Genomic DNA, 24191 nt, shown 5'->3' with positions numbered 1-24191 from the left:
GAAGAAATTTAAAAGAGAAAGTAATTATATCTGTCATATAAACATGGTACCCTTACTGGAAGAGTCATCATTGTTGTAGGAAAAAGGGTTGTGAGGAACTGGGAAATAGGAAATAATGGTTTTTGATTATGGGAAGGAGAGTGGCAGGAGGAAAAGATGAAGACAAAGGCCATCATCTAGGAAGTTTTGGAGCTGGGCTGAGGTAGAGAGGGAGTATAGGAAACTTTGTTGGGAAGGGATGCCCAGTAGATGGAGAATCAGAGGGCTGAAGACATCGAGGAAATTATGCACTTTATTTTCCCATGTAATTTATCAAGCTCGGCTAATAATGGCCACAATATTTGTGGCAATAATTGCAGCAACAACAGCAAATTTAGCATTTCTGATATCCCAAGCATGATTAGTAAACAGTGTCAAGTAATATTTCATTTACGTGTGTAATAACTCAACAGAGTACATATTATCATACCCATTTCACAAATGAGGAAGCTGAGGGTCAAAGAAAAATTTCCTTGCAAAAATAGAAATGGAACCAGAGCCGAGGTCAAACTTAACTCCAATTATCACTACTCAGAGATCCTGCCTCCTCTGAACAGTCCCCTCTCTCTTCTCAGGGGGTGTCTCAACCTCTGTTTTGCCACCTCCAGCAAAAGAATTCACTACTTCCCCAGGCAAAACATTCCATTTTCAAAGAGTTCTCATTTTGGAAAGACTTCCTTCTGCATAACCAAATATCTAACCGGTTCTGCTCTCTCAGACAAATCTGATCTCTTCTATCTTCCTCGGGTCTTTAGATATTTTAAGGCATTCGTCATGTTTCCCACCAAGCCTTTTGGACACTCCAAGTCAAATTTGACTTTCCAGTTCTCAATTACTCCTTGTGTGGCAGTTTCACGTTCTTTCCCTGGGGGCGTGGGCCCTTCTAAGGCCACATTTGGAAGTGTCCTTTTTTGTGGACTTTCTTAACTGAGCTCAGCAGGCTTGACATTTGAGGACTCTGAGCCCAGCCAGGCCTGGAAAGCCAGGCTTTCCTTTGCCTCACTGCGTAGGTTATATTTTCTGTTCCTGTTGTGATCTGAGCATTGCTGCCCAGAGCATGACAAGTCCACTCTTCCAGAGAGAAAGAAATGTGAGTGGGACTCCACTTTTCTCCTTTGTCTTCACAAAAGTCCCTTAGGCAGCTGCAGGGTTTGGTGTTTTCCTCCCCTCCAGACATGCCTTCCTAAGAACCTACCTTCCTGGTCATAAAAGATCCTACCAGAGGATCAGAGTCTTTAAAATGATCCAGGACCTCAGCATTGAGGACCAGGACCTTGAAAGAACCACAGGGTTCTGTGGAGTGTCCTGCAGTTCTGGGGGGCGTGGGGCAGCAACCTCTGGTTAAATCAATTAATGGGCAATAGCATCTAAATGGCTGAGACTACTTCTGAGTATTTTGGGGGCAGAGCATCCATAGCATTTTGGTAATAATTCTTCCTTACATGGAAAAACACATAACAGGTTTCAAAGCACTTTCCAATTCATCAGCTCCATCCTATGCTCCAGCTCTGCTCCATATCACTTTTGTGTCCTACTGGATAATGCCTCTGGGGATAGTGGGGTATCAGTTGACTGCTGTGATCTCTGCATTCCGCCAGCGATTTGAAATTAGATTTAGGAAGAACACCTCTGGCTCTGAGCAATGTCACCATTGCCTGCAGGTCCAGAGCTCTGTGCCTCTGAAAGAGGTTTGCAAATGCTAACTGGGGCTGCTGCATATGTAGGCATATCGAAGGCAGGGCCAACACACCTCCACCCTTGGACACTGAATCACATTCTTCTAATCAAATACCCCACTGCTTATGGGAGGCAGGTTATTAAGGTGATAGAAGGGGGATGGTTATGAAGATGTGCTTACAAATAGTCACTTCTGTGAGCTAGGCTGGGAGTATAGTTTTGTCAATCGCTGTCTTGTTGAAGGCCTCACAAGTGCCATGCAGCTACCCAAGGAGCCAAGGCAAATCAGGCTGCCTTCTTTATATTATTCCTTGGATCCCAGGGGACCACAGCTATACCTGTAACAGTTGCCTCTGTCATTCCTTTAGACATAATCCTCTCTTCCTTAGGATGGTGGGAGAGCATTCTCAGTCACTCTGTAGGTTTTTCTCCCCCAAACCGAGGAAAACTTGCTCATCCCTAGGGTTGAGCTTCTCCAACAGATCAACATAGGCACATACACCTCCAGTTGCCCTGTTGTTTGCCCAAGAGTACTGAAGCTAGGGGAGTAACTGCTTTTTTTTTTTTTTTTTTGATGGTGGGAGGGGAGTATGGCTTAATAATTTAGCTGGTACATAATTTGAACAATTATATTTATAGTAACCTAAACTTAGTTATGTTATGGAATCAGAGGCAAATTTCTTAGGCATTTTAGGGTTAAAAAATGAGACATCAGGGACATTTCCTTCTTGCACTGGGCTGCTTTGTGCTGGTCTCTGGGGTCCACTTTGTCTCCTCCACCGTCAGGAGCATGTGTGTGGAAAAGTCAGGGCTGCACAGCAGCAGGGGCTCCAGCCAGGGGCAGTGCTGAGTGGCCTAAGCCAGTTGGAGTGGGAAAGCCGCCACACGATCCTGCATTGAGTGATGCCGGGACGCAGCCAGCATCTGGCCGGGGGCCACCCGTGGCCCATGGAAGTTGTTCCCTCATTAATCCAGCTCTTTTGGAACAGCTGCCCCAGGTGGATGCATCCACACGCTCCCGATCATCTCCCTGCCCAGTGAGTCCACACCTGGGAACTGGCTGCTATTTAAGCTTCATGAGATGCTCGCTGATGTTTAAAAATAAGACAAATCAACATGGCTTGGGACTAAGGCTCCATCTGGCAGATTTTGCCTTGAGGAGAAGTTAAGTGGTGCAGTGCTAAACAGCTTTCCGAGAGGATACAGGGCTTATTAAGAGGTAAATAAATGGCAAGAGAGGTTTGTAACCAACTGGATGCTCTGGGGGAGCAGGTAAAAGGGGGAGATGGAGGAGGAGAGGATGCTTAAGGCTCCACTTCTCAAGCACCTGGATTTTATAAAAAGGGTTTCAGGGAACCGGAGTAGAGGAGATTTGTCAGGGGGATTAGTTGTTTGGGGGGATTTCCTATTAAAAATAGGAGGTTGGATTTAGGGAGACCTAGACTGTCCTGGAAAATTGAATGCCAGGCTCAGTGTTGCTACCCCAAGTTGAAAGGGGAATGCCAGGGAGAATGAGCTCAGTGAAGGAAATAAGGATCCCAGCTTCCCCACTTACTACCTGTGTGACCTTGGGCAAGTTACCTAACCTCTCAGAGACCCTGTTTCTTCATCTGCCAGTGGAAGGTAATATTTGCTGTTGCTTTGGGGGGATGTTCAAAGGATTGGCAATATGACCCATATAAGGGATGGAGCGCAGGACTTTGCACTTAGTAAGTGTTCAGTAAACACAAGCTTCTTTTTTGATTGACGATGACATAGTGACAATGATGACTTACTGCTATTCTTACAGTGCTCTCCACAGGCCCTGTGTGTTCTTGTCTGTGCTATTGGGACATCCATTTTATGCCCGCGATTACATTTCATGGCTTGGGCCCAGGCACACAATATCCTGTCAACACAAGGCAACTCTAAAAATTCAAACCTTTTCCCCAAACCTGGAAAACAGGGACCCAGAGGTTGGCTGCTGGGGTGAACGCCTCAAAATGTGTATCCTGAAAATCCAGGCTGGAGGGGATTTGATAGGTCTCCAATCAAATCCTAACTATTCAGGAGAGGAAACTGAAGCTCAGAGAAGGGGAGTGAGCTGGTCATGGTGCACAGTGACAAAGCTCGGGTTGAAACCTCTGCTCTTTCCGTGGCTGCAAGGGGGAGAACCAAGGGCCCGGTGGCTGGTTTGGGAATATGTGTGATGCCCGATAATTTGGGCAGCCACCTGTTGAGGTAGAGGCAGTTTATCACAGGGTGGTGAAGAGCTCTGGAGTCAGGGGACCCAGATGTGAAAACTGGAACTACTTATTAACAAGTAGTGTGACCTTGAACCTGCTACTTGACCTCTCTTGGTTTTTTTAATCTTCAAATAGGACAAATAAAATCTATCTTACAAGTTGTGGTGAAAGTTAGAAGAAATCATATATGCAAAGTGCCCAGTAATCTCACAGTAAATAGCATTTACTGCTGTTATGCTCATTATAGTTATTACTAGCTTGGGCCATACAGGATCACTGCTTGAGGAGACAGTAGACTCGACTATGTGGTGGTTTATTCTCATGAGCTGATATGAATGCTTTGTGGGGTTTTTGGCCTGACAAGTGCAAACAGGAATTTAAAAGAGAAAGGATAGTGTGGAATCAGTGCCCACCTGGCCCCAGGAACTGGGACAGAAGCAGAAGGACTTACATTAAAGACAGCCTGGGCTGAGGGCAAAGGGCAGTGAATGTGTCTTGTTATTCTTTGTATCCTCCTGGTCTGCTACAGACCACAAAGGGGGAGCTTTAGACTTGGACTCAGGGAAGCAGCAGAAGGGAAAAGCTGAGGCCAGAGGAGGGTCCAAGACTCCTGGCTTGGCTGGAAATATTGGGGGATGTACATAGCATTCACCATACCTGAGGACGACCAGATGTACCTGGGGGCCTTGAGGATTAGGACTGAGGACTGAAGTCTCAGATCAGCAGTTGGGGCTCAGAGCCGCTGTCACCGGGACATTTGTATAAATGTGACCTCACGAGCACCCAGAGGCTGGTGAGCTGGTACATTTGGGTCATGTTTGTACAGTATAAAGCCCCTTAGGAAGTGGGGAAGACGTTGAAGCCCCAGCTCTGGTGGTCACCCACTCCCTGACCTCTTTGTCTGCATGGCTGCCAAGCAGGGAAAGCAGAACTGAGCCCAGAATGGCACTGAACAGCGATGACCATGGAAAGAGTGTGCTTCAGGGGGCAGGGGATCCCCAGGTGCAGCCCAGAAGGGAGATGTAATGTGGGAGTGTTCGAGGACATACGATGTTACATCAAATGCCCTTCCTTTGACCTCTACAGAGCCAATTGCCACCCTCCTCTTTTGACCCTGGGGTGCTGAGTGTCAAGGCTCAGCATTTGACACATTTCCTTGCATATTATGGTCCTGTTCTCTAGTAGTTTCATGTATCTTTTATTTTCAATGATACCACAAGCTTGTCAAGAGCTGGAACGAACCTGGGTCTTATATTTCTGTACCCACAAAGGGTCTGTATGGTGTGTCTAGCACAAAGGGAGAGTTCAGTGAATATTTATTAACTGATTCCTCATGGATTTGTTTCTAATGCAAGGCAGCAGAGGGGAAGTTTTCCCAACCTCTAGCCATTTTAACATCTAATCTATCTTTTTGTTATGGACTCACCAGCGAAGACTTCTAATAATGATATTACATTATTACTTATGTTTATTAAGTGTCTATAATGAGCCTAAAACTTTATTTGCATTACCACTTAGCTGTATAATAATGAAATAATGTTTATTATTGCTGTTATTCTCTTTATTACATAGATGAGGAAGCTGAAGCCCAGAAAGCTTATCTAAATGGTACAAGTTCTCACAGGTAATACTGACCATCTGTCCCTTAGATACTTGCGTGTGGTGTGTGTGCACTAACATATAAGTGGCAGCTGTGGGAACTTCATGGATCAATGTAGTCTCTTGGTTCTGCCCAGGAGTGAAATACAAAGGCAGGTGACACCTCCCAATTTAGTGACATTAACATCACAGAGGCTGGCTTAAGAACAGGGGCCTCATATTTTGGAATTTTGAGTCCCTTAACGGCAAAACAAAGGCTATAAATCCTCACCCGCTGAAATACAAATCCTGCCTGTTGACACGAGTGCAGAGCTTCCGGGATACCTGAATTCTTGTTTATGACTCATCCACCCATTGCGTTTCGGGGAAGAGGGAATGCATTCTATCCTGAAATGACAAGTGGAATTGGCCCAATGGTTTATGGCCCCCTGTGAGCACAGGGCGAGGCCAGAATGGTTTACAGCCTGCAGTGAGAATAGCGTGGGTACTTGCAAAATTTATGCTTCAATGAGGAGGCTGATTTGCTCTTGCCAAAGGCAGAGCAAAGACCTGTAGGCAGTGCTGAATGGTCTGCTGGTCTGTGGACTCCTGCCAGTGGCATGTTTCATAGCCATGCTTCAAATGATGCTGGAGATGTTTCTCTGTTGTCTGCTTTTTTACAGATTCTTCCCTCAGGCCTACTTTTTTTTTTTTTTAATGCAATTTTATTGAGATATATCCACACACCATATAATCCACCCGAAGTATACAATAATGGCTCACTGTGTCATCGTATAGTTGTGCATTCATCACCACAATCAATTTTGGAATATTTTCATTACTCCCCCCAAAAGTAAAAAATAAAAAAAATAAGAACATGTAAATAAAAAAGAACACCCAAAACATCCCATACCCCTTATTCCCTGCTATTATTTATATATTTTTTTGTTTTTATTACTCATCTGCCCTCAGGCCTACTTTTGCTATGTTAGAGCTTGGAGTGAACTTCTATGGTTTAAGATTTTGTCTTATGTATTTCTCAACTCCAGCCACGTAGTCTTTCTTTCTTACTCTCCTTGGGTCAAGCTCATGGGGACGCCCAACTACCAGGATTATAGAACTCCCCCTAGCAATACTTTAGCTAACATTTTCCAATGGCTTACAGAACTCCAGGCACTGGGCTAGGCATTTCACATGTATGATCTCATTTAATACCTAAAACAATACCAGCACGTCATTTGGGGGTGACAATATTTTGATGTTGGGACAGTGCTGGCAAAGCCTAAATTCTGTCCTGTCAGTCTCCTCATCTCCTTGTGGGTTTCCCAGAGTTGTAGTCAGAGAAAATGAAAGTAGAATAGGGACCATCTAGCCACTTAATTTAATAACTGCACAAGTATGATACTCTATGTTAGACGCTGGGATGGAACAAGTGAGTTAGACTCTGGGCTAGATGTGGCCAGCTGCTTCCCTCCTCGGAATGTCAGTTTTGGTTAAGGTTGTGCTCAGGTTTGCTGTGGAAAGGGAGGGGGAGAAAGAAGGCCAGACCCCACAGGGGTTTCCTAAATTCGGAGTTAAAAATTCTGCCACAAATAGAAGAGAGAGAGAGAGAGAGAGAGAGAGAGAGAGAGAGAGAGAGAGAGAGAGAGAGAGAGAGAGAGAGAGAGAGAGAGAGAGAGAGAGAGAGGGAGAGGGAGGAGAGAGAAAAAGAGAGAGAGAGAGAAAGAAGAGTTTTCTGTTTTTCAAACATTGTAGCCCTGAATATTGATAAAATGTGGCCCCATGAATGTCCTCAGCATTTACCAATGAAATTGATAATTCCTCCCTTGTCTGTGTGGGGCAAGAAAGACAAAGGCTCAGGATCGGTCTGGTGTTAGTTCAGGTGGCTGAAGTTTGAAAATACTGGAGTTGAGGTCATTGGAGCTTAAAAAAAAATCTTACTTGTGCTACTTACTGTCAAGGCACTGAGCTAAGGTAGCTTACAAGGATTATCTCATTCACTCCATGTGACCCTAAGACATAGGTGCCAATACAATCCCCATTTTTCAGATATTGAAATGGAGACTCAAGTGATCAAGTAACCACAGATGGCCACACATTTTGTAAGCGGCAGCTCTGAGAACTTCTGCTGCCAAGGGCTTTGATGCCAAGCCTCCAGTAGGAGGACACATTTCAAATATCATTGTCAAGACTGCTTTACTCACCCCCCTTTGGCACTGCATTTTAATGTTTGTTTCTAGTGCTCCATTGTCTTAAAGTCTTCTGGAATGTCAGCTGCACATCTTTTTACAAAATATATCATAGAAAGATTATGATCACTATTTAAAAATGAGACAAATGGGGTCCTGGCTGTTTAAGTGGCTTCATTTAGGTCATGTGGTTAATTAGTGAGAGAACATGGAGCAGGAACCCCACTTTCCTCATTTCTAGGTGTAGTGGGTTGAATGCCTCCTCCCACAAAAGATATGACCAAGTCCTAACCCCTGTAACTTGTGAATGTGGCCTTGTTTGGAAACAGGATCTCTGCAGATGGAATGAAGGATCTCAAGCAAAGATCATCCTGGATTTAGGGAGCACTCTAAATCCAACGACAGGTGTCCTTATAAGAGAAAGGCAGGTGGAGATGTGCAACACAGACATGCAGAGGGGAAGGCCATGTGAAGAAGGGGGCAGAGACTGGAGTTACGTGGCGACAAGCCAAGGAAGGCCAAGGTTGGCCGGCAGCTACCAGAAGCTAGGAGGGAGGGACGGGTTCTCCCTCAGAGCCTCCAGGAGGGACCAACCCTGCCAACACTTTGATTTTGGACTTCTACCCAGTTTGCAGACGTCTGTTAACAGCAACCCTGGGAAACTAATACACCAGGCCTTTCAATGGGGGCACCAGCCATGAAAAGCAAGGAAGATGCAAGCAAAATTAGGTTGCAGGCCAGGTCTCTTCCTTCTCTAGCAGAGCTTACCATTCCTGGAGATCAGGACTTCATCGAGACTGGCATTCTCCTGTAGCAGCTGGAACTATTTTTGTGTTACCAGCCACGTGGATTACAGAGAGGAGAATCTCCAAGCTTAGTAAAAAGTCAGATTTAAGAAATATTCTAATCTGGGTTATTCTTCCACCTTTTCCTGGCCCTGGTCTTTCTGATGCCTGCGTAAGCCACACACATGGCCTTTCGTGGATATGTGAACAGGCTGTGAGCTGAAATGTGCTCCCTCTGCCTGGCTAGATGCTGCTCACCCTTCCTGGCCTCCTGAAATGTGGCCTCCTCAGCGAAAGCTTCCCTCAGCCTTGCTCTTTCTCACAGATGAGCCACTGCATTCTTTGCGCAATGCATCCCTTTGTACGTGTGCTGCCAAGTGCATGGGACATTATACCTGCTTGCAAGCACCTAGTGGCTCCTGGGCTCAGAGCCCCCCTAAGGGCACACAGAGCCAGCCACAGCAGCACACACGCACTAAGTCTTGGATTAATATTTGCTGACAAGGTAAAAAAAGTGAGTGACACCCTGTTGAAACTCTGGAAGGCTTTTGCTTCATTACAATATGGGGACAAAAACCAGCCTGGATTCCCTGGGTTCATCCTCCTCCTTTTCTGTGTCTTTTCTGAATACAAATAAAAATTTACTGAGCAAGATGGAAAAATACAAATCTCTTGCTGGGTATGGTTTCTAGATTCATTAAACTGATCCCCAGGAGAAAATAAGATAATATACTTCTGAAGCTAATCTCTCCTCAAAGTCATTCCATAAATCTGATTAATGGGTCACCTTTAGGCCACAAGCACAGTTGCTATATTAAAAGAAAATGCTCTAACAGGATTGTGATTCTGTTAATAAGGCTTCTACTGTTTGCAAAAAAAAAGGCATTCTCCCACAGTATAAACAAGTCTAGGCTGGATGATGCATGGGATTTGGTGTGAGCAAAATTCTAAGAGCCCTAGAATTCAATTGTATAAAGATGAAAAGGAAAAAAGGGTGTCAGTTTCACAAATGTGTGAGTCTGAGACAAAATGGATAGAGCCAGTGCTTGAGATATATGCTTTTATGTTGTTGCTCAGATAAAAAAATCCTCTCAGTTCTTATATTGTTGGCCTGACATCTTGTCATATATCATTAATATGTGATAAGAGAAAATGCCCTTCAGTATCCATAAGTTAAGATAATAATTAACATTTATTTAGTATTTCCTAGCTTCCCATTCTGGGATTTTTTCACAGAATCAATTCATTGCAGAGTGGGAAGAACTTTAGGTTCTTCCCATTTATAGTACAGAATGCCCCAAACTGTGTATGTTCCTGCAAATATGTGAAAGCAATTTACAAAAAGTCTAGGCTCAAAAAATTTTTAAAGCAATAGTATTGAGAATGTGGGGATGACCTCTCCAACATCCCTTTCCCCTTCTCTTGGTGACTATTACATTTTTCATTTGGGTTTTACACCTTCCCCAGGCAGCCCGCCTATTTTAGAGAAGCTGACTTCATGTTAGGCTCTGTGGGTGGGGTTTGAGGCCCAGATATAATCTGATTGGTATAATCCTAACCCCGTCCATGGGGAATTGTTCAGGGATAGGCATGTGACCCACTTGGGGCTACTGAAATGTGAGGGAGGTTCCTATAAGAGGGCTTCCAGAATCTCTTGTTTCTCCCTTTGGGGGCTATTAAATGTAGATATGAGGTCTGGAGCTACTGCAGCCATCTTGTTGCCATGAGGAGTGTCTGTCTGAGAATTAAACTGACAGAGGAGGACAGAATGCAAAGGACTGCAGTGAGCTGATTGAACTATCCCTGATCCCCTGCCCACCTCAGGACACTTTTAGTTACTTAGGCCAACAAAATCCTTTTGTTGTTTAAACCTGTTTCAGTTGAAGTTTCTGCTACGTATAGCAGAGAACATCCCAACTGACACATTGAGTTTAAATTAAATAGGCCACTTACTGAGGGTCATCCAAAACCTTTATAATATTAATGTGCATTGCTATACTCAAGAAAAGCACTTGATATGTACTATTTCCCAAATATATCTGGGCATAGATTCCATTCTTTCTTAGTGTATCTCATGGGACAAGATCTAGTTCAACTCCCAAGTGTCACAAAAGTGGAAACTGAGATCCAGAGATTTGAATGACTTTTTCAAGCTGTTAATAGTCAGTGGCAGATCTGGGCCTACAGTGCAAGCCTCCTGACTCCTAGGCCTGTATTCTTTCCTTGAGATCATATTCCCTTCCTGCCCAAAGAGATTCCCTCATTGAAGATGACTAAAGAAGAACCTAATTATTCATTTGCAGATATTCCACTTTCCTAGGGTACTAAAAAGGATTTGAAAAGATTGCAAATCTGAGATTCACAGGCAAGATAAGAACTTTAGGTTAAATAAAAAAGGTTTAAAGTGTTTGAAAAAATTACAGCTGCCAACACTTCAAGTCAGGTTATTTCACAAAAAAATATTAATTTCTAATTATCCTAGTAAAACTCAGACAATTGGGCAATCTGTCACCATTTCCTCATGGTGGAAATCAGTTGGAGCTGAGCTGAGCTCCCAGTTTGCTACAGTCCCCACCACTCCCTATTGTACCTAACACTGATGCCAAGTGTCATTTGCCACTAATCAATACAGCACTCATGTTGCTTTACTTTTTGTATCCAGCCCATTTCATTCAATCACCTATCCTGCCCCTGTTGTCAATTCTTCTGTTATACTTGAAAAAATAACATTTCCCAAGCTGAGATGTTCATAGGTATTAAAAAATATTTCTAAGGTCCAGGAAGTTTGGAGCAATGCTGAGTTAATCAACAATGATTAGGTCTCTTTGCACCTCTTCTCTTAGAACTTCATGTGCCACAGGTCAAGAGGGCCAGTATATATTTTTTGGATATGAGCATCTTTTTTCAGAGATCATAGCTTTGACACTAGTATTCCACTGAATACACTTTGGGAAATACTGCTATGAAAACCTGGACATCCTTTTCTTCCATGGCCTCTGTGGACAAATGTCTCCTTTTTCTAGGTTCACTATCACCTCGATTTTCACCCATTCCCTGGAAACTATTTTGACAACAGAACAACAACAACCCAGAATAGATCAGTCCAGCACCCAGCACAAGCAAATCCGTGGTCTGATCAACCCAGAAACTATTCCTAAGAACAGGCTCCACTATTCTGGATTGCTTCAGGCTAAGGATTTCTGGCGGAGCAGGAAGAATAGGCTCACATGTGTTCCTCCCCAACAAACCAGCCTTCCGGCACCCCACCATGCATCTTCCGTGAAAATGAAAGCAGAAAATAACAAAGGAAAAAAGGTAGAAAACAAAAAGTGATGGGGTGCATTGATGCCAAAAGAAAAACAATACTTTCTTGAAAACAGCCTCTTTAAAGAAAGCCATCACACCCAGTAGTTGTTTCTTCCTCTATAATTTCCTTACCCAAAGGTGAGGAGTGACTGCACCTCTTCTCTAGGTATCAATTGTGCTTGCTGGCAATATTCTAAAGAGTTAGATTTAACCAGGGGTGAGGTGGGGAAGAGCCTCAGATGCATTTTTTTAAGAGGCACAATTGTCTCCCTCCAAGCATAGAAGGCAGACGCCCGTCTGATTGTGAGGAGTGGGCATGTAATTTCGCTTAGGGCTTCTCGGGAGACAAACAAGCCCTTGCATTAGACAGTCTCTCTGGAGGCTTCCCCTGGCTACAACTTTCTAAGTGGAATTTGGCTCGTAAACTGTAGTCAGCCAAATCCAAGGCATCCACCTTTGACTGTGGAAGAGTCTCACTCCTCAGAATTAGTCAGTTCCTAAAAGACTGGAGGGCACACCCCAAAGGAAGTCCCCTTCATTCTTCCAGTGACCAGCACAGCTGGAGAACTTCTGCAGAACTTGAGTTGATAAACTCAGAGCAAGTGAGACAAACCAAGTGCTCCTTGAGAGAGAGGAACATTTCCCTTACTTGGTAAGAAGTCAAGCCCTCAACTGCCAGTGACTCAATCATCTAATGCTGCTACGTGCTAGCCCAGAAAACACTTTGTCACTATAGTCTCCTTTGCAAGCTCTTAGGCTTCTTTTGTGGACTCAGGAGTTGTGACAAAGTTGAGGTACACTATAACTCTGCCTTCTTCACTTACTGAATAAAAGTGTATCCTTCCCTAATGACCTACTTGGACATTTCCTCAATGCAAACTTTGTAAACAAAGAACACAAAAACAACAATGTATATAAAATGACACTGAATAATGTGGCAGATGTGGCAAGATCGGGAGTATGCAGACTTTGCTTTGGTTGGGACAATGACAGAGATGAAGTCAGAGGACTGGCTCAGTGAGGGAGCTGCTATGAGTTTTACTTTGTGGAAATAAAGCGGTAGCAGCCTGCATTTATTGAGCATTTATTACATATCAGGCATAGTGCTGAGCATTTTCCATGCATTATCTCATGCAATTCTCACCACCACCTGGGAAGCACTCCAAATTTACCAATGACAAAGTGAGGCTGAGAGCAGTTAGGTCACTTGTAAAGGTTGAGTAGTTAATAAATGTTAGAGACAGGATTCAGCCCAGGCAGTAAGTCACTAGTGTTGATTCTTTTAACACAACGATTTTACTGCTTTCTGAAAAACAGGGGTGCCTCTTCCCTCTGATGGACCCCACTCTTGAATGTACTCCAGGCCACAGTAGACTAAGAAGGGATGAGCATTTAAACAGTATTCTTAAATGTTGAACAAAATTGAAATAAAGAAAATGCCACATGATATAAAGACCTCCTAAATTTAAATGATTGATTCAATCCTATTAAATTTTTTTTTTTTTTTGATTTTAGATCACAATTCTCACTGTGGAAATTGAGTAGCTTCACTGAGATAAAATAATGATATCTCTCCACCCCATCCCTCCCATAGCAATCAGCAGCAGTGGTAGCAGCCGTAGAAAGATCAGAGCTGGAACAACAAGATTTTCCTGGAAGTTTGTGTGTGTGTGTGTGTGTGTTTTACCTGCTATAGATGAAGCACCATTGGCTATTGATCATCTTATCGGATTTGTATCTCTGGAGGTCTTCCCAAGCGTCCTTGATGGCAGTGGCCGCCAGGATGATACAAATTGGTATCATGCTCACCTCAGGCTGGAAGGCATTGACCACGGGAACAAAATTCAGAATCACAAGGCCCACAAAATAGAAGTTGGCAAACCGGTGTAGCTGCTCAAAGAGGTTCTTAGGTATGAAGGACAACACGGTGTACTTGCTGGTCTTTATTTGATTCCCATGATAATGTCTGTTGGGATTCTCTTTGCCGGACCATTCTTCAAAGGGCAGGTTGGAGACCACCACTCGTTTCTTGTCATCTTTCCTTTTCCGTCTTTTCCTCCCTTCCTTTCTCATGTCTGCTCAATTCTCTCTCTTTAATTCTCATAGCATGGCACTTGACTTCTTGGTAAAAGAGGTTTCTCTCTGATCAATACCATTGTTCAGCTGCCAGCGAGTCATGTCTTTGACATCTTTCAGTTGCCTTCTCTGCTGAAAATTTCTATCTCTTCTTTCAAAAGGAAAATTAAAAATAAAAGCCAGCATACAATCACTAGGGGAGAAATATGACAAGGAAAGAGCTCACAGAGAACAGGTGTGCACCCTGCCGGGCCACTTCCTTCTTCTTGCCTGAGGACTACACCTGTTGGAATGTGTACGTCATCCCAGGTACCTTCCTTTTCCACCTCTGGCAGCCAAGAACAGGTGAGCTAATGCTGGGTCCTAAAGCCTACCTGGTTCAGTTCTAGAAGAAAGGATTTTCAGCTAAGAACCTAGGGCACTTTAAAAAAAGTAAACATTTTCCTATTTGGGAGACATTGCCTGACACCCTCCAAAGAGTTGTTTCTGAACTTAGTCTCCTGAGATGATCCAGGCAATTCTAGAGTTTAATTCCTGAGTTTTCATCCCCAGCCTTAATAATATGACATGTTTGTTTTTAATAATGTGTTTACACAAGTCTCGTCAAGGTTTCTCAACTTGAGCACTATTGAGATTTTGAGCTGGATAATTCTTCATTTTGGGGGGCTGTTCTGTGCAGTGCAGAATGTTTAGCAGCATCCCTGGCCTCTACTCACTAGATGGTAGTTACACCCTCCCTCCCATATAACAACCAAAAATGTCTCCAGAAATTGCCAAATGCCTCCTGTGGGACGAAATTGACCCAGTTAAGAATCACTGAATTAAATGAATTTAAGAGAATATGTGAGAGGAGAGACTGAAAATTCTGATGAGTTTGCATAATCTGTTTGCAAGAGAGAAAACAGAAGCATGCTTTCCCTTACCTTTTATATATTTGGATGTTGGAGCAATTTATCTCTCTATCAAAGCGATATCTCTTGAAGTCCTCCATGCCATCCTTGACCATGATGATGAATAAGACAATGGCCAATGGTAACATGGTGATTTCCCTGTGGAAGACTTCCATGGAGGGCATCCAATTCAGAATCGCCAGGAACAGGAAATAGAGGTTGGCCCATCTGGAAGAGATACACATGTGGGAGTAAAAATCCTAAAAAGAAAAATATGCTCTCGACCCCATTTCTTCCCTTAGGTTGGCCCATACCAATAATGACATTCTCTTTCAATGTTACTTAAAATGTTGTATATAGAAGGCCTTTGTAACTAAACCAATCTAGACTCAAACTCTGGCCCTATTGTTTACTAGTTGTATGATCTTCCTGAGCTTCAGTTTCCTATTGGGTAAAATGAGGGTAATACTTACTTTAACCAGCTCTTAAAAGGATCCTTTGGGATGTTATTTGTAAGGTACACTGAGGGGTGTCTAGAACATAGTAGTTGCTCAATAAATGGTAGTTTATAATAATACAAAATTTATGATACTGAAGTATGTATTTTGTTTTAAAATTTAAAAATGATTTCTCATATCAAAAGAGTATCTTGTGTTTTTCAAGTTTCCCAAGTGCATCTTGCTGCCTGTTGCCACAGTGCCTTTGCACATGCAGATGTGACTGCAGGAACATTCTCCTGGCTCCCTTCCTTGATTTCCCTCTGTCCCTTTTCACCCAGTTAATGCATTCTCTTCCTTCAGTTCACACTTCAATCATTACTTCCTCAGGGAAGCTTTCCCTGACTTCCTTAACTAGGCCAGTCTTCCTTTATGTACTCTAATAGCACCATGTAGCTCTTTTTGGAAGTATCTGAGTTATAATTTCACACTGATTCATATAATTAAAAAAATTAATGCCTGTGTCTTTCATTAGATAATAAATGCAATGAGGACAGGGTCTTTCTCTTATTTTCCTCATGTATCTCTAGCACTCAACACATGGCCTGACACAGAGAAGAGCCTGACAAATATTTCTGAGTGAATGAATGAGAAAATGAATAGCACAGACTTTATAAGGTACATGGGTGAGGAGCCATGCTATTTCATTTGGATATTAAAGAAAAGGTGGTCCCAAAGGGCAGCATCTCTGAGTTTGCCCAAGTGGCAGATACTTGGTTAAAGTGTGACTTGTTCAGGACAAGTGGTTTTATACCTGTGAAACTGCTCAAGGAGATTCTGGGGCAGGAAGGTGAAGAGGGTGTATTTGGTTGTGCAGATTCTGTTGCCAGGGTATCTCCCGGAGACCTTTTCCCAATCTTGGTGGAATGTGCTGTTGTTGGGGAACACGACCCGCTGCTGCTTCAGGTTGTAGCTCCGCCCTCCTTGCTCTGGAGAGAGCAGTGGGGTGACTTCTGATGGAGACTGGGAGAAGCCATCTCTGGCCCGCCACTGCCACCGACGCCAAGAGGAGTCCACCGAGAGGGCCATTTCTGGCATCAGGCTGAGTCTGGAAAACAAACACATTACGTTGCTATGGCCAGGAGAAACATGTGGCATATCGGCCCATTAACAGCCCACCCACTCATCCAAGCTAGATACTGAGACACAGTGTGAGAAGAGTAGGTTCAGTCCTTGCAGTTCACATGTTCTGGGGTGAGAGACATTAAACAAATTATATAATCATAACATAAATAATATACAAGTAAAACTGGTACATGCCGTAAAAGCATTTAATGGGGTGCGGTGGAGGGGTGTTGATGACCTCGTTGGGGCTACAGGGAAAAGCTAAAGTAGGTCCTGGTGGGTGATGATGCCAGAGGGCAGAATTCTAGCTCTGGTTTATAAATATGTTGAGCTATCCTTTCATCTTGGTGATATTGTTTCCTCAAAGTAAAACAGCGATATTAGTGTAAAACGGGGAAAACTATTCTTCTTACTCTATGTTTTGCACAAGATTTTTGTGAAAAACAAGCTAGACAATACAGAAAATTACATTGAGATATGTCTTAAAACAAATGGAAAGGCTTATTTTCCTCTAACAAATTCTCTAACCTAAATTCTTTAGGTTTCCTCTAACTCTAAAATTTTCTGAGAGTGATGACATTTCACAGAAACTCATTTGTGGAAGGAAGTGGAAATTTGGGCCCAAGGTGACAGGGCTGGGCTGACTGTTGTTGGCTGCCTTTTTCTGATCCAGTTGTCTGTGGGGGATCTCTCCCTCCCTCTCCATTCTATTTGGTGGTTTCTGAAACAAAGCACTTGGTCAAAACAGAGGATCTTCCTAGATGGCTGGGGAATGCTGCTTTAACTAGAATATTCAAGTTGCTGTGCTCCTTTAATGGAACCTACATTCTAGTCATCAAATTTCCTTTTCGGCCATATTTTGCTTAAAAATCCAGAAAGATATTATTCACGGATACCCTCTGGAAAGCTAGGAGTTGCACATGATGGTGTTTCCCACTTAGGAGGCTCATTGGACAATTTTATTTTGATTAAATGGATGACAGCGTGTCAGCTATTATCAATCTTACAATGAACAATCCAGCCTGTTGTTGTAAATACGTTCCACTTAGGAAAATACTTCCATTTCTAGTTTAAATGGTAATATTTTACCTTCCTGATGCCAGTATGACCTGACTGTTATCATAATTCTCCTCATGGCTTTAACCAATCCAAATGATTTCAATCCACAGACCCCAAAACTGCAGGGAACTCTTCAGAGCCTAAATGAGCTCTTGCAGCAAGCATGAAAAAATAAATGCAATTACTGATGTCCATCACAATGTGAACACAGGCATAATATTGTGTGTCTTCTTTCTCATTATGGAAAATATGCCCCTTTCATGGATTCATTTTTTCATTGTGTGAGAAAAGGATATGAAAAGATAATTCATGAATAGAGTTGAAAATACAAATGAGAAATCTTGCCTTGGCTGATGCTGTACATATCAGACTTCTCTCAATTTTAGGTGACAAGATGTTCATAAATGAAGAGACTTGATATGGGAGATGCAGGTATTTTAGGTGGGGTGGTTTAAAAAGTCCATTCATCACAATCGTATCTTTTCTTTTTCTTTTTTTATCAATGTAAAATAGCCTCATTAAAAATAAAGCAGTTGAAAAATGGATGCTAAGCTAATGGTGAAAGTTTGGTGAGGGACTGGATATTTCCATAGTTTCAAAATATCCTCCCCCCAAATTATTAATTACAGTGGTAAATAGAATCGCTTGGTAGTGGAGCAATCTGGCAGACACCACCTTATCCAAGAGGTCATCGCAAACATTGCCAGTATAGGGACTAGCTGACATCTTGTGTTTCTAATACGAATTGCCGAGAAGGATATGAAATCACTTACGTGGTAATCAAGAGGAAGCATTCAGAAAACTCAATTTGAGGGCTATTCTACAAAATAACTGGCCTGTATTTTTCAAACAAATCAAAGGTCAAAGAAAGGCTGAGGAACTATTTCTGATTAAAGGTGACTAAAAGATATGACAACTAAATGCAGTATGTGATACTGGATTGGATCCTGGACTAAGGGGAGATAAAATAGATATAAAAGACATTATTGGATAAATTAAAAAAATTAAATATGAACTGTGGATTAGATAATGGCATTTTATTAATGTCAAATTTCCTGATTTTGGTAATTATATAGTGGTTATATAAGAAAATGCCTTTATTCTTAGGAAATCCATCCTAAAATATTTAGAGGTAAAGGGGCAAGATGTCTGTAACTTACTTTCAATGGTTCAGAAACGGGATGCGTGTTTCGTATGCTTGTATATACACGGTGTGCTATTATGCTGAGAGTAAGAGGGAGTTGTGAAAGGTTTTAGGAAGGGAAGTGACATGATCAGAGCTGTGGATCCAAGCATTAAACTGGTTGCAGCACACACAAATTGGATGGAGGGGCCAAGACTGGGGACAAGGAGGCAGCTCTTTATCCCACTCTTCCGCTCTCCCTCAAATAAGTTACTTCTACCCAACAGGAGAACAGGAAACGAAGGGGGCAGGGGTTGTGAAATCCTTTTTATCTGAGGTATGGTTTACTAATGCTTTTAGAAGTTTTAGGGAGGGGCAGGCCCGAAGCAACTCTCCAAGGATCTTCCGGTTGTACTGTCTTTCATTCTGGACTTTGAAAGCACCTTCGCCTGCTAACAATAAACTTGCACATAACTTCGGTTTGCTAAGGCATACTCAGATGACTCCTCTTGAAGTGATGATCCTAGAGAACCAAAGTTCTTTTTCCTTGGGCAGAAAGTCCCCTTTTATTTAATTTCAATTTCTTTATGGTAGACTATTAACACACTGAGTTAATTCAATTTTCTAAGGAATTCCAGTTCTCATTCCCGAACGTTTTCCATCCTGCCTGACCCTCATTTCCAGTAAACCCTAATTCCTTTCGTTTTCATTTTGATGAACACAAGTAAAACCCAACTTTCGCAAATCCCATTTTCACAGTCAGGGGTCAATCAATTCATTGAATCAACAAATACTTATTGAATGCTTGTTTTCACTAGGTCAGGTGAGCAAAACCTACACATCCATCCCTCTTCTCCAGGAGCTTATGCTCTAGTGCAGCTGAGAGGTTTTAAACATACACTTATAAGAATAAATGTATATTCATCACTGGGGACAAGAGCCACAAAGAACAGGGTGCAAAGAGATCACATTACAGAGGGACCTAACCTGTTGCTGAGACAGTGAGGCTAGAGCTGAAGCAGGGGAGAGTGACAGGTAACTGTGGAGTCTTGTGTGTGTGTGGTGAATGCACATCCTAGGAAGCAGTCAGATTTGCAAACCCCTTGTTGCTAAAGCAAACATGTTGACTTCAAAAATGGAAAGAAGGCCCAAGTAGGGCGAGGAAGTAGGGATAAATAGGTACCAACAAATAATTTTCCTTTCATGTACGATTTTCCAAAAAGTGTATCAGTTGGTCAGGATCATGGTGGGGGTGGCTATAAAGTAAGTTTAATCTGCACCTAGTTTTGTGATGAACAGTTCACTCTCCTGGTATTAGAAATAACTAGAATCTAAGAAAGGTTGGCCTTCAGTTAACCACAGGGTTTTCTAAAGCACTCCACCCTGAGGACAAAATGTGCAAATCTCACAAAAACAATTTCCTGTTAGACTCCTAGTTAACAAACAAACAATAACCACCTCAGAAGAAATGGTCTGGGTCAGCATAACCTCACATCTATCAATTATATCAGTTTTTCTTAAATTGCAATCATTCTTGAATCACTTTCTCAATTTTCACCCAAGTATCATTTGTTTTATTCAACACAACATATTGTCCTTTGTCAGCTCACTTTTTAAAGGCTTAAATATATACTTTGAGTTTGTTTTAAAGCACTGATACATGAAACTGTGGGGTTTGCCACACTTCCTTTTTTAAATAGGCATTAACAAGAACTACATTTATTAAAATAAAAAATGCTGGCCCATGATTACAACATTGTCCTACAACTTCTATATCTCTATCTGCTTAGTTGAGAACAGGTTCAGAAATATTACCAATCACTCAGAAAGCATTAGTCATTTTCATTATTCGAGGCTTATTTACTAAGCAGGAAAGGCTAACATGTTTTCCAAGTTCTTTTTTCCCCCACAAATGGGTCAAAACAGCAGAAGCAGTGAAAACAACAAAGACCAAAGTTTTTTTTATCGACTCTGAGTTAAATAAAATATTCAGATTCTTATCCATTCTCCAAGCATTCGTAGATCAAGGAAGGATTTGCAATGAAACAATCTTATTAGCAAGTTTGTATGGACTGCTTTTTATTCCACTTTGATTGGATTTGCTTCAGGAAATTGTCATCACTTTTGTAGTCTTCTACCCATTTTACCCCCACCTACTTTACAGACAAAGAAACAAAAGTAAGGGCAATAGAATAATTCCTCTCTAATTTTGTTCCTGTTCCCTTTCAAGAAAAGCTATATTTGCTAGACTCCAAGATGTTCAGCTTTTTCTTTTCTTCACATTTTAATGTTTTCTATCTAGGATATGTCACACCCTTGATACGGTAGTGTTTCTGTTTTTCTGTTATTCCTTTTTCACCGTTGCAAAGTATTATTAAATTGATGGTGTTTGGTTGCTGGCCAGAAATCACAGTTTGAAAGCCCTTCATTAAGTTTTCCACTTATGGGATTTGTCCAGGAAAGTGCAGTAAGGCCTTTGCGGGGAAGGAATGAGCTGGGGTAGGCTTGAAGCCTTCCGGAAGGCTGAACTTCAGAATCCTCATTTGCACTGCACTCAACTATAGGAATCTTCATAGAGCTGTTTATAAGCAATCAGTTCTTGTAAGCTCCAGAAAGTGCTCTGTCCTCCCTCAATGGGAAGAGTAGGGACAGTGATTGTGCCTCATTCACAGACGACAAAATGTGTCCATAATTAGGACACCAGATGCTGAATTCCTCCAGAGAGGAAGAAATATTGAATAGGAAATGAGTCTCCAGGCCCTTGCACAGGGTGGGGTGGGGATTGTTGTCATTGCCGGCTGGTGAGAGTGGGAACTAGAGGGAAAGAGGAGAGGAGAGTGAGAAAGGAACAGCAACCACCCTAAATAAAATTAATCAGAGGATGCAATATTGTAGAATATAAAATACATGACAAATGAAATCCAATGGAATGGGTCGTTGTGGGAAAGGAATGCTTAAAGGGGAGACCTTTTCAAAACTCAAGCATCATCAGCATGCTGCAGTCAACCGCCATCACTAATCTTTCAGGTAAGGCTTCTTACCACTGATTGATGTTTTCCTGACGACTCAGCCCGTAAGAGCCTTTTTCCAATGGATTTTCAAGGGCAACCACTTTTAAAAAAGATACAAAGATATTTCTATAGTCTGCTACATTATGCTTCCTCATACACCAAGTTCATTAGAGTTTCGGGCATCACCAGTTATCCAGCAAGTTGGTTTCCCATTTGTTGTGTTTGGAGCTCAGACTTCTCTTGTGAGCTTTGGACCTAGGTAACAAACTACCTAATTAGCATCTCCACTTGTTTTCCAGGCATCTCAACTTTAACATTCTTAAAACTCTTGGACTTTTCTCCAAAATTCACTTTGGTTTCAGTAGTCCCCATTTCTATGAAGAGTAACTCCATTTACCCAGATGACCTGGGAGTTATCCTTGACTTCTCTTTCATTTGCTATAGTTTCTACAATTTCCAATTTATACATTTTTGCCTTCTAAATATTTTTCAAACCATCTACTTCTCACCACTTTTACTGCTTCCAGTATCATAAAAGTCACCATTGTCTCCCGCTTGCTCTATTGCAATTAACTTCTATCGGTTCCCTGCACATTCTCTTTCTCCCTTTCCAATATAGTCTTTGCATAGCAGCCAGAGTTAGTTTTCTAAAAGTGTAGATCAGATCATGTCAGTCATCTCCTTAATGATTTTGCTTGCCTTTACATAAAACCCAGAATTCTTATTAATCTACATTGCTCTAAATGATCCAATCTACCCTTTTTTCTTTTTTGCTCAGTGTTCTCCAGATTCTCAAACATTCCAAGGCCTTTTGTTTGTGCCTAGATCTAGGCATATAGTAGCTCCTCTATCTTGAAAACTTTTCCTTCACTTTTTGTCTAGTATATTAGTCAGGATAGAGTAGGCTATGCTATGAAACAAATAACCCCCAAATTTTAATGGCTTAGCACAATTCGTGAAATGTCCATTGCAGGGCTGGGTGATTCTTCTCCATCCAGTGACTCAGGGATCCAGGGTCCCACCACTTCATGATCTCAACCTATGGCTTTGAATGTAGCTGCAAGAGGGCAGCAGAAGTGAACTACACCACCTTGCTCATAGTCTAATGGCCAGAACCAGTCACCTGCCTTATCCCAACTGTAAGGGAGGTGAGGCTATGGGGGAAGAACTTAGACTCTTTGGTGAGAACTGACTGTCTCTGCCAAGTCTTGGGCTAAATGACATTTATTCAGAGTTGGGTAGAGGATTAATCCAGTGAGGATTACTGGAGAAATATATAGTAGCAGTGGCAATAGGATGGGGTCAGTTCTGTTATTATTGCCTTTGTTAGCTGAAGAAGGGAATCTACAATTTCCAAACTGCCTGACATCAGCTATCTGGCTCTCTTGCTCCAATTTTCAGGTCAACACAGGAACCCCTAAATAAGACAGTGATCCAGAAGTGGGCTGCTGATGGCAGAGAATTCAAAAGTTCTATGGCATAATGTGCCTCAAACAGATATATGCAAGCCATTGTTTTCAAATGTAGCAGTTACTGTTGAGATTAATTCAAATTTATTTAAAGGCATTACTGATTTCATGGTGCAACTTTGCTTTTATATATTTTCCCAATCCATAAATAGTAAAATTATAGCTACTGTCGGATAGAGGTTGTGAAATTCCTTGATGACAATAGGGATCTCTGGTCTTGGAATGGTTGGGAACACTGGTGTCATAGATGGAGCTCTGAACTGAAAGCAGGACAATGTGCTAAGTGCAGGGATGATGATCAATAATGCATGGGTTCTGACTTAACAAAATGGTGGAGAGATAAGATATCCACACATGAAAAGATAACTGGTTAGGCTATAAATGGTTAATTGAATAAATGGCAGGTAGAAAGCACCAGAAGTTGTCAGAGATGGAAGAGGACATGGATGGCTGTGCTAGGCAAGGCAAGTTTCATGGAGAGGTAGAATGTTTTAGTTTCCCGGCTGCTAAAACAAATACCACACAATGGTTTGGCTCAGCAGCAGGGATATATTGGTTCAGAGTTTCAGAAGCTGGAAGGTTTTCTTCCTCCCAGGGTTGGTATCTTCTGGCTGGCCTACAACCTTTGGGGTTCCTTGGTTTTTCCATCATATGGCAATGCACATGATGGCATCTTACCCTTTTTCTGCCAGGTTGCACTGACTTCCAGTTTCTGGCTGCTCCCTGTGGCTTTTGTGTCTATGGCCTTCACTATAAGGCCTCCAGTAATAGGATTAAGACCCATCCAGATTCAGTTGGGTCACACCATCACTGAAGTAACCTCATCAAAAGGTCCTATTTAAAAATGGATTAAGATAAGCACATATTTTTCTGGGGTACACAACTCCAAGCCAGCACATAGAAGTATCCCATTAGTGAATCAGAGGGCTTGGATATGCGGAGGCTAGCATGAGCCCAGAAGGTGGAAGAATAGAAAAATGAGAAGCCTGAGTAAAGGTGGAGTGGGGGAGTGGGCAGAGACTGGACTGTAAGATCACACAATTGAGGGATTCAAAGATCAAGTTGAAGCATTTGTGTTTGAGCTGGCAGTCACGTGCAGCCACTGATACAAGGAAATGACAGGACAGCAGTGGATGTTCATTCATTGATTCATTCATTCACTCATTTAGAGTATTTTGTTTCAGGCATTCTACCAGACTCTG

At 42.2% G+C, this 24191-nt stretch overlaps 2 protein-coding genes across 2 annotated transcripts in view; both read right to left on the bottom strand.

The window, feature by feature from the left end:
- ATP10B (ATPase phospholipid transporting 10B (putative)) overlaps positions 1–24191 on the bottom strand; it is a 242972-nt gene that overhangs the window by 94728 nt on the left and 124053 nt on the right. Inside the window, 2 exon segments of the mRNA XM_037799283.1 lie at positions 14799–14993; positions 16017–16310. Coding sequence (XP_037655211.1) covers positions 14799–14993; positions 16017–16300 — 479 coding nt within the window. The 5' untranslated portion in view covers positions 16301–16310.
- LOC119506309 (probable phospholipid-transporting ATPase VA) lies at positions 13373–14132 on the bottom strand. The gene has a single exon (XM_037799285.1). The coding sequence runs from the start codon at positions 13870–13872 to the stop codon at positions 13483–13485; it is 390 nt and encodes a 129-aa protein (XP_037655213.1). The 5' UTR covers positions 13873–14132; the 3' UTR covers positions 13373–13482.

Source organism: Choloepus didactylus, chromosome 11 (genome assembly GCF_015220235.1).
Source record: "Choloepus didactylus isolate mChoDid1 chromosome 11, mChoDid1.pri, whole genome shotgun sequence".
Lineage (NCBI taxonomy): Eukaryota > Metazoa > Chordata > Mammalia > Pilosa > Megalonychidae > Choloepus > Choloepus didactylus.
This window is presented reverse-complemented; position numbering and strand designations above follow the sequence as displayed.

Coding starts and splice junctions, on each gene's coding strand:
- LOC119506309 (XM_037799285.1), bottom strand. CDS start 13,872: ATGAGAAAGGAAGGGAGGAAAAGACGGAAAAGGAAAGATGACAAGAAA.